We start from the raw sequence: 10282 nt of genomic DNA, 5'->3' as shown, positions 1-10282 counted from the left end.
AGATCCTGGACCCAATCTGACTTTTGACCCAGCAGATCTATGGATAAGGATTTGACACTGGCCAATGCATAAGATGGGAGGAGCCTTGTCAAGTATGTAGTCGGGTTACTGCTGAAGGGTCCTAGGACTGGATAGCCCCCATTGGCCACTGTTCAAGCAAGTGGCAACAAATATATACCAATTGTGGCAAAATCACCTTCCACCTCTGCCATGCCAGTTGAGTTAAGCCTACAAGACTCAGCTACAGATAGCAACATCAGTGCCAATTCCTATGAAACATAAGTGGGCTGAGCTGCCTATTAAACACTAGATCCAGCTCCTGATGCGCCCCATTAGAATGCTCAACTACCAAACTCTGTTGGCACCAGATGTACTTGCATCTTCAGCAAAAACACTAAATACCTAAACCAAACAAAACCCTCCCAGAGTTGAAGTATCTTCCTGAAAGCCAACTAAGTGCAGGAAGGGCACCAGTGGACTGGTGTCAAGGCCTCAACCTGCTGGCATGAACATGTCTGCACTCTGTGTCAGTTGCCAAGACTTTGCCAGCTACCAGAACTACATCATCACCAGTGGCAAGGGTGTCATTAATGAATGAAGGGGTACCTACATTGATAGCTGGCAGAATTGCAGAAACAGTAAACAAAGTAAAATTAGGGGCCCCCACTTGGATGGTGGTTGAGCCACCACTTTTCAAGAAGTCCAGAGATCAACTTCAATGGAAATCAATGCTAGAGATACTGACCACCCACACCGGATAGAAATCTTGGATATGGCATTGTCAGGAAATGGCCAATAAATAAAACAGCTGAGCCCTGTACAACAGGGGTGAGAACCAACTCAGAAGATGTTTGACATCACTATCCAGGCTGGCCAAGACCCATGAAATTATATAAGTCATTATCGTGGCCATTGAACCACTACTTTAGAGGACGTATTCTTGAGATTGTGCCCTGAACCATGTTTATCTGTGCATTATTTTGTTTTTGATTTATAATTGACTTTATTCAACATTTAAAAGGTTATATTTCTCTGCATAAGTGCAAATATACTTACTATTATTATGAATGATGTATTTCTTTTAATCTTCTAGTTTTGTGTATTTCTTATCATTATCATAGCAGTTGTCATTTTATGTATAATTAAACGGTTTATTTTGTACTTTTGAAATGGGTATGTTTTTGTTTTATTAAAATGATTCTGAATATCTTTGTTAAAGGTTCATTTCTATGTTGAAAATAATTATTCTGTAAAGGGATTTTATGTAAACATTATGAAGGACATGTTTTTAGGCTTTTTTGTTATATATAAAAAGGATCATTTTGGAACTTCACATTAAAAATTTAATTGTTGCGTGTTGAATATGTAATTTGTTATTTCATAATATTGAAAGGTTAAAATTCAAGGTATGTGCTTGTGTATATTATATATATATAGTGTCCCTTTCTTAGAACCATTGGTAAAGAATATCTTTATAATATAGAATTACAGTGCTTTATTATGACTCTGTATAGTTGATAAAAAGTTTAATTATTGTCTATGATAATTGTAAGTATCACCTATTTTAAAAGAGTATTTTTCTGTGCCATCACTGTTAATTCTTGCATTTTGCTACCTTGTTTTAAAATTGACTTGAATCTTCGTTAAACAGTTGTGTCATCTGCGTAAGTTTTTACAGAGGTGAAAGAAGTCAAGCCTATATCTTGACGAATACTCAAGCAAACTTGGTTATAAATTTAAAATCAAGTATGACCTTAAAATAATTTTAAGATAGAGAAGTGTTTGCTGCTCTCTCGTTTTAATATAGATTATTTTTTCAGGTCTATGCAGTTTTCACAAAGCATAGTGATTAAGAAAGTTATCGAGTTCCTTTTGCTCCACTACCTACTGTTCTGTGTCATTCATCTAATGTATCACATTTATCTTCCTTTGGAGAATTTTCTACAAAGTTGTACATACTACGTGTGAAAGCAGACTGCGACGTTTTCAACTGGTGGGTCGGGTGATGTCTCCCACGTGTTTCAATGGGAATGAACAACAGTCACACATGTCGTGCAAATGCCCTAAAAGAATTTAGCACTGTTATTGTGTATATAATGCTATGTTTTATCAGTCTGGAACAGATTTCTACAGAACTTCATACCTAACCCAAGCAGATTTTGTTAGAGCTCACAGGCTTTGAGAGTGCTCTCCAGTATAGGTGCTGTTTTCTGTTTAATGAAAAACACACTGCTTGATTGTATTTTTCCACTGTGTTCAAATCTTTCTTTCGAACTCGGTCAGATTCGGAAAATTTGGAATTACTTTGCAATATATCTTCTGATCGAATCTCCCGTTAGTTTGAGGAACCTACCTAGTCACTCTTGGGGAAAATAATTTTACCTGAGAACCCACACCTCCACCTATCTTATCTGCCGTCCCTGTACCTAAAATATCCCCCGTTAGGTGTTCTGGTCACATTTAAATAAAACGTGACATTAATATCCAATAATGATGGCTACTGCTAATTTAACATAAAAATGTTATTGTTTCGAACTTTCATGAGCCTCAGTTTTAACCAGGAAGCTGGTTGGTGTTTTCAATAAAACGTTATGTGTATATATATATATTTTTGTTACATAATTTTCATACCAAAGGCTATACGCAACGTGGGGAACGAATGTGGGTAAAACAAAATAAGCAGCCTAGCTAACTAATGGAATATTTGCCGTAAAAGTTTTATCAATGCTATAAATGTAGCTGCCAGTTTGGCTACCAATTTTGATTTCATTCCTATAAGTCACATACCCAATCTTTTTTGGCCATACCTGGTTTTCACACCCAAGCTGTTTTTGATTAGATATCATAATTTTTTTGTCAATACATACTTACAATCCATAGCAAGTAAAAAAGTGACACTCGATAGTAACCCACATTAGCTTTATGATCGCAACCCTATTATTCAGAACAGACCTTTACTTTACAGAATCAACCAGATTCTTTAAAATATACAGTGGTAGTTTTCCTCTCTAAAACAGTGTTAGTAGCTTCCTTTGTAGTTACGCTATGGAATCTAGATTAACAGTTTCTTTTCATCATCCCCATGTAATCGGTCCAGTCGTATCAAGCCTCAATATTTATGCTAATTGCTTAAGCTAATATCACGTGACAGTAAACGCTCTTCAATTAGAAGAATTTAATAAAATTTTGCAAATTTGGGCTTAAAAGTTGGCGATGAATCATAACCGTTCAACCGTATGATTCTTTTGAAAACATGAGCAAGAAACTGCCAATCTAGTTTGCTCGGCCTAACCAGTACTTATGTATTTCCACATGCTTTAGCTCTATAGTTTTGCTGCTCTAAATCAACCGTGTTTAATTCGAATGACAAAAAAAAAAAAATATACGGGCCACTTTAACTGTAGATAGAATGTTAGACCGATAGTTCACATGCATTTTTACGTAGACGTGCGCAAAAAAGTTTCTTCAAATTTGAGCGGTTTTTGTTGAATAACTTTACACACGTGGCTTATAGTTACACCAAATGAAACTCCTAATTGTAAGTTGTAAAGATCTATCAGTGTACCAAATTTGAAAAAAAATTCCATAAAAGTAAGTTTTTCTATCAAATAAAGTTTCCGTACTTTTGGTGCGAAAAAGAAAGAAGATGAAGAAACTCAATCTATATTGGAGATGTTTTATCTCAGATATCTCTTAATGGATTGCCTTGAAATTTGGTAAGTGAAGTAACATTCTAGTAGGGCACATCCACTGAAAATATTTGATAGTTTGGATTACCACAGTCCGAGATACAGAAGGTGGAAGATCGCTAAACTATCACTCCCGTTAATAGCATACTGTGTCCTGCAGTAGGTTGTTTTGGCCGCATGACACACTACCGTTTGTCTTGATAGTAAAAAATAATAATTTAGTGTTTAGTTTTAGATCATAAGACCAACTGAATCTGAATAAAAGAGGACCTGTTTCTTTCTATGGTTTTTACCAGATACAATCTACAGTCCCCTAAGTCTCCTCTAACACCCCCCCCCAAAAAAAAACACGTTTGCCTTACAATGCTTGAAAAGTGCCCTTTTTGTCAATGAACCCCTGCTCCTTCCATGTTCTTTATACATTAATGTCCACGGCTCCTATGTGCGGAGCACGTTTTTACAAGTAATGGGCCACGATCCATTAACTTTTGGATGTACAGCCTCAGTGTGCTAATCACTAAGCCACGCCCGGCCCCATTATGTATATAAAAATCCACTAAAACCACTCAACCACTTTGCAGCCGATATAAATATCTGAGATAGGTGATATTAATACCACGATAAGAAATACTTGGCCATATCTTGTTCAAAAACCGAGAAATAAAAAACAACATCATCTGTACACTATGTAGTTTTATTTTATTTGCCGATGTTGTACATAAACTTCACGTGTCCAAAAGAATCTGCTTTCTCTCCTAGATTTTCATCACTTTCCCACACTGCATATCATACACATACATATTTTCAAAAGAGCAGGGATACACTAACTTTTTATTGTTAAGTGACAAAAACGAACTTGACATAAAAAAAAATTTATAACAGGCAAAAAAGTTTAGGACTATTTAAATTATCTTTACGAATATAAGCTATATTAAATATTTTAACAATAAAATTAAACGAAAACAGCTTCGATTTTCACAACAGGGGGTTACCCTATAAACTACGTAACATTTACTTCTATGTTTAACCCTAAAACACCATAAATAAATTACAACATGTACATGAACAACTATCCCTCTCATATAACTCGACGTCGTTTAGTGTCAACCTTTATTATGAACTACATATACAAGGTGTTTAATTATAATCGTGATAAGATATTACTGTCATGTACTTTATAGCAACTGACAGAATTCTCTCGGTTTCGATGCCTTCGTATTAAGTTTTCGTTATTTTTCTTTTCCACATCACTGCTTGTACTTGTGTATATTTTCCCGCCTACTTGGCTAGTCCTAATAGGAAATTCATTGATTGAAGCAGAAAAAAAATCAGTTTTAAAAACAAAATTAAGCTTTTAAACCCACCATAATGTTTCTGTTATCTTAGGGTGATTGATGTGACTGATAAATTGATAGTATTTATAAATTAAAGAAATACTGGTAATTTTTTCTGAACGTCAGTGACGTTACAATAACATGGAACACCTAGGTTTTCTTTACATGCGTTGCAAACAAAAACACACCCTAACGTAAACAACGAGAAATACAATAGACATTTTACGATTGGGTAGCTATTAAAAGCACTGTAGATAGAACTGAAACCCAAACACAATTATGAATTAGTAACTTGCACGTTACGTCAGGGGCAGCAAAAAAAACAACAACAAAAACTACCAGTATGGAGAAAATTAACTTTTAATAGGCGTATGTGTTTTCTGTTTGATACTTTAAATGTACTATAAAAAGGAATTGGCAGTGAAGTTACCAAAAACAAGTTACCAATTGAATTATTGGGAAAAAAAATTAAATTGTTCTTACTGGTTAGTACTGACTTCTATTTGAAGAAATATCTGTTAGTAACGACCTACTAAACAATATCATTACTGATCAATTTTAAATTAACACACCAAATTAATTATCAGAGATCAATAAAACCGGTGGATTTTTATTTTATGCTGTACTTCACCATTTATATTTCGTTCTGTACATATCCATGTCCAAATACACGTAATAACGTCCTTCGCTGAAAACAGTACAAGACCATAAAATAGCTCAGTATAGCTGGGAGGAAAGAGAGAAAATACACAATTCCGTTCTTTTCATACAATCCCGATCGTATTGTGGATACTTTAAGAATCAAATCAGTGAATATTGTTTGAGGGTGTACCAAGTAAATTCATTCAAAGGCGGACGTGATTAAGATCTAGTTATACAGAAAATGTCATTCAATTTAATATAATGAAGATATATTTGCAAATATTTGTGATAAAATTACTATATACTCATTTCTGATAATGAATTAAGCTTTTCGTTATTTCTGAGATTTTATGACGCTATTTTTAGAAAATGCAATATTGTGGGATTTACCAGAGCTTTTTCATCCTTTTTTTTTGTGTTTGAAAAGAGGACGAAAGTTTCAATATTTATAATGATAAGAACCAGTTCGAACTATAGGAATTAAGAATAAAATTTGTTACACTTGGAAACTTACAAAATGATCATCTACAAGTAAGATTAAAAACCTTATCAGGGTGGTGTAAGATTAGAAGTGGGCCATAATAAAGGAAGTGGAGAACGCGAAAAAACGGTGTCTAAAGAAGGTTAAAAGCAGTAATGCTAATGTTATAAAAACAGCATTATATAAATGATGAAATACTTCCTTCTGGAACAGCTAAGTCGGGAACGGTTTGATCCAGTGCCTTGGAATCATCACCGTTGTGTGTGTGAAGTTGAGAATCTAGACAGCTAGCCCCTTCTCGCGACACTAATGAGAACCACGGATGCTGTAGAACGTCATCGATTGCAAGTCGTTCTGTCGGGTCTTTTCTCAGCAGACTACGGATAAGACATTTAGCTCGAGATGACATGGTGTCGGGGATACTAAACTTGCCTCGACAAATCTTCCCAAAGAGTGCGTTGTGATCGGTATCGTGAAAGGGATATCGGCCGACAAGCAGGGTGTACAATATTACACCCAGGCTCCAGCAGTCAGCAGCCCTACCCGAGTAACTCCCACTAGTAGTTAGAATTTCTGGACTTACGTAGGCCGGGCAACCATGCTTGTCGCTTAGATGATCATTCGAACCCTCGTTAAGGACGACAGCATCGTCTAAAGTCTCCAACTTTAGTTGAGTCCTGAAAAAATAAGCAATCGGTGAAGTTAATAGCTCAAACAAAAGTAGGATGCAGAGACTAAACAAAGTCTTATCTAACAATAGATTCTCGTATTAATTACTTTCAATAAAATACTAAGCTTTACATCACAGAAATAGGAAACAAATAACAATAGGTTTTTGATCTATAACCAAAATGGAGAGGAACTAAACAGTGCCGTGTAAATATACAATGAATTTACATACACACACACACACTTCCTTGTGTAAACAAAACGTATTGGTCCAATAATTAGGGTTAGGGTTTGAAGATATTTATCGTAGTTTGGATACGTGGTCTGATGTTTCAACTCAAACAAGCAGTGACTAGACAGTTATAAAACAAAACAAAAAAGCGTTGTTATTCATAGTATCTGAATTTCAAATTTGCGATAATTCGGTTTACAAAAAATCTACGTTTCCAAGCGCTTCAGCTGTTTTTAGTTGCAATATTTTACTGAAACGATTTAAATCCCTATATAATAGCGGTTGCAATACCAGAATCCCGTATGTATTTAGGTTTTGTTTGTAATTAAGCACAAAGCTACACAATGGGTTATCTGTGCCCTGCCCACCACGGGTATCGAAACCCGGATTCTAGCGTTGTAAATCCCTTTGCAGACCGGAGTCACTGATATCTCCTGATTTTATACTCGCAGCGTCGATAATTAATTAAACTTCGGGAAAATTATAAAACTATCTAAGTTTGTCTTAAAATAATTCTCTTAATTTGATTCAGTATTTCCATCATTTTTAGTTTCTTAAGTTTCCAGTTCCGTTGTGGGACACTTTTGAGAAAAAAAAGTGAAAGTCATATTAATTTTCATTTTATTACTTTTTTTTTTATATAGTTGCTCAGAAAAATCTTTTTTTTTTTTTATATCCAGTCAAACAACAATAAAAATGTCAGAAACTTCCGAGTTGGAACACTTACAGAGAGCTAAGAATAAGAAAGAGAAGGAAATTTGCATGTTAAGAACACTTACTGCAGTGGAAAAGATTATCAAAAAAGGTGGAACTTTCAAGTTGAAGCACTTATGGGAATGTACCGTAACTGGAATTTGCGAGCTGAGTAATACCTTGAGCGCACGTGGGGTATATCGCCGGGTCAGAGACCTCTGAGCTACTGAGAGGAGGGAAGGCAACCAGCCAGCAGTACCTAGTGCCAAAAGAGCTTTATCTGGCTCTTTGAACTGAATAATTGGATTGACTGTCAGTTTTATAACACGTCTACAACTAAAACTGTAGATCGTGTTCATCGGCATCACGCCTTAATCTCCGAACATTACATTCAGCAGCCCGGAACTATCTACCAAAAATTGTGCTATCTGAAGTACAGATCTCATATTTCTAAATACTGTGGTTGAAATAACTAAATCTATAGCTTAATTAAACATAAATCACACCTATAAACCCAATTTTACAATACGATTACTGTGGATTGAGTAAATATATATATCGTATTTCAAAATACTTCTGTTATATAGTTTCTAAACACATAACCGAAAACATCTTTGCTTCATTTACAGGAATTCGGCACAAGCATTCAGCCACAATTTTATATTTGCAACAAATCCGTAGTATTACAATTACAATCACATTTATCTATTCATTAAAGCATGCGGAAATGTTACGTAACAATTATCACGTGACTACGCGCCAGTTCAATAAGTTATGGTAATAGATTTTTTTTAGGGGCGGCACAGCGGCTCATGGAACAGCTCCGAGTTTTTGTTTCAAGCACAAACTTCTGGTACATAGCTCCAGTTCTTGGCCTATTTGATATATATATAATTACAGCCGCGGCTATTGAGGATTCTCTCTTGTTTATGTTTTAATTGAAACGAAATTGTACAACGTTTGCTTATAGTTCAACCACTCTTGTATGATCTCAGATAGGTTTGATCAGTTGGAGTTTCTACAAACTTCCTTCCCCCTCTTGTAACTACGTCAGCATAATTCTCGGTGCGACAACACACCTTTCTGAGGAATGTTATCCGTTCTTCGTGAGTTGTTCTGCAATTCGTCACTGAACTGTTGCACTGATACTTTGTCATCTGAAAACTAGATTTGGAGGTCTATGTTGTTCCTTTTCCGGATGTGAAGAGCATTTTTTATGACCACGAAGAGAGCAATAATTTCTAATCCCACAAAAAAAGTATCTCAAGTACAGCTTGCCAATGCTGTGCTTCTTGTTTAAACAAGGCGCAGAGTTTCTGTATTGATTGTCTGGTTCATTTCCACTCGAGATTCAAATTAGTTTAACTGTTGAAATGACTAGTTAATCTGCTGACTCTTCATATGGACTTGAAAGTGCTGGCCTTTTTTCTTTGTTTCCCAGATCTTTGTTTTGTTCGACAGAAGTGAAAAGTTAGTTGTGCCGAAAATCTTAGAGCAAAAACAAAAAAGTGAATAACATGCGACTGATATTGAACCTACTCTATTGTCGTCGGTGTAATAAGTTGTGAACGTCTTTCCCTTGTTGTCTTTGGGAAAGTCAGATGTTCGGATGCAGCGGTATACTGAACTAACAATTCTTGCACCTTTGACTAATTTGTAGCCATTTAACTAAATCATCAAAATCAAGTACACTTACTTTGTCCGCATTTCCTATTTAGAATTTTCCTTATCGTGGTAAGCTGTGGTTTCTTCAATTTTTGAGCGAGCGTAGCAGAAAGTTTAATGTTGATCTTTAGCCTAGTTTTAACAGTAGCTTCTTCACTTTTTTATGCTCCTGGCCGAAAGGGTTCGAGAGAATATAGTGACGACACTGTCCATACATCTGTACACATCTACTTTTCACAAGATAACTGAAGTTCTAAACAGCAGATTTTATTCAAACTTTCCAAGTCACTTCCCTTGAGAATGGTAAGAACTTTGTTGATTTTGGTGTTAAATACTGAATAAATAGAAATGTGGTTTATGTACAGAATAAAACATAACCACAAGCCACACACATACAAACATACCATATTCATCAATATACCAAAAAAAGAAAAGAGCCGGTATGTGGAGGGATCAACCATTCTACTCATTCCTATTTGTAACGTGTCGCGTTGAAAGACTTGAGAAGACCAGTATTTTGATTTTTAAACTCTGCCTCTTTTTCCTGCTTCCCTTTTTAATATTGGGCACCACAGAGATGCTGCCTCCTACCGACCATGTTCCTTGTGAGTTCATTGTTTAACTATTTTTCAACTATCACTTTAAAATTTTGCAAACTTAAAAATAATTTGGTACGAATATTTTTTGTTATTGTGTAGTCTTCCTGAAAAACAAATGTATATCGCACTTTCCTTATATAATACAGAGGCCAAAGTTAATTATTTTAGAAATTTATAGTTACATATGTTTTGAATATTTTTATTCCAACATCCTTCCTGAAGGTTTGTTTGTTTTGAATTTCGCGCAAAGCTACACGAGGGCTATCTGCGATAGCCAT

The 10282-nt window shown here is 35.4% G+C and overlaps 1 protein-coding gene across 3 annotated transcripts in view; it reads right to left on the bottom strand.

Annotated features, from left to right (window-relative positions):
- Nucleotides 1-4367: 4367 nt before the first annotated feature.
- LOC106470851 (tribbles homolog 2-like) overlaps nucleotides 4368-10282 on the bottom strand; it is a 31640-nt gene continuing 25725 nt past the window's right edge. For all 3 annotated transcript variants that reach the window (XM_022399482.1, XM_022399481.1, XM_013931424.2), the window contains one exon: nucleotides 4368-6823. In XM_022399482.1, coding sequence (XP_022255190.1) covers nucleotides 6325-6823 — 499 coding nt within the window. In that variant the 3' untranslated portion in view covers nucleotides 4368-6324. The remainder of the gene's footprint in view (nucleotides 6824-10282) is intronic.

The sequence above is a fragment of the Limulus polyphemus genome, unplaced genomic scaffold (genome assembly GCF_000517525.1).
Source record: "Limulus polyphemus unplaced genomic scaffold, Limulus_polyphemus-2.1.2 Scaffold4247, whole genome shotgun sequence".
Classification (NCBI taxonomy): domain Eukaryota; kingdom Metazoa; phylum Arthropoda; class Merostomata; order Xiphosura; family Limulidae; genus Limulus; species Limulus polyphemus.
This window is presented reverse-complemented; position numbering and strand designations above follow the sequence as displayed.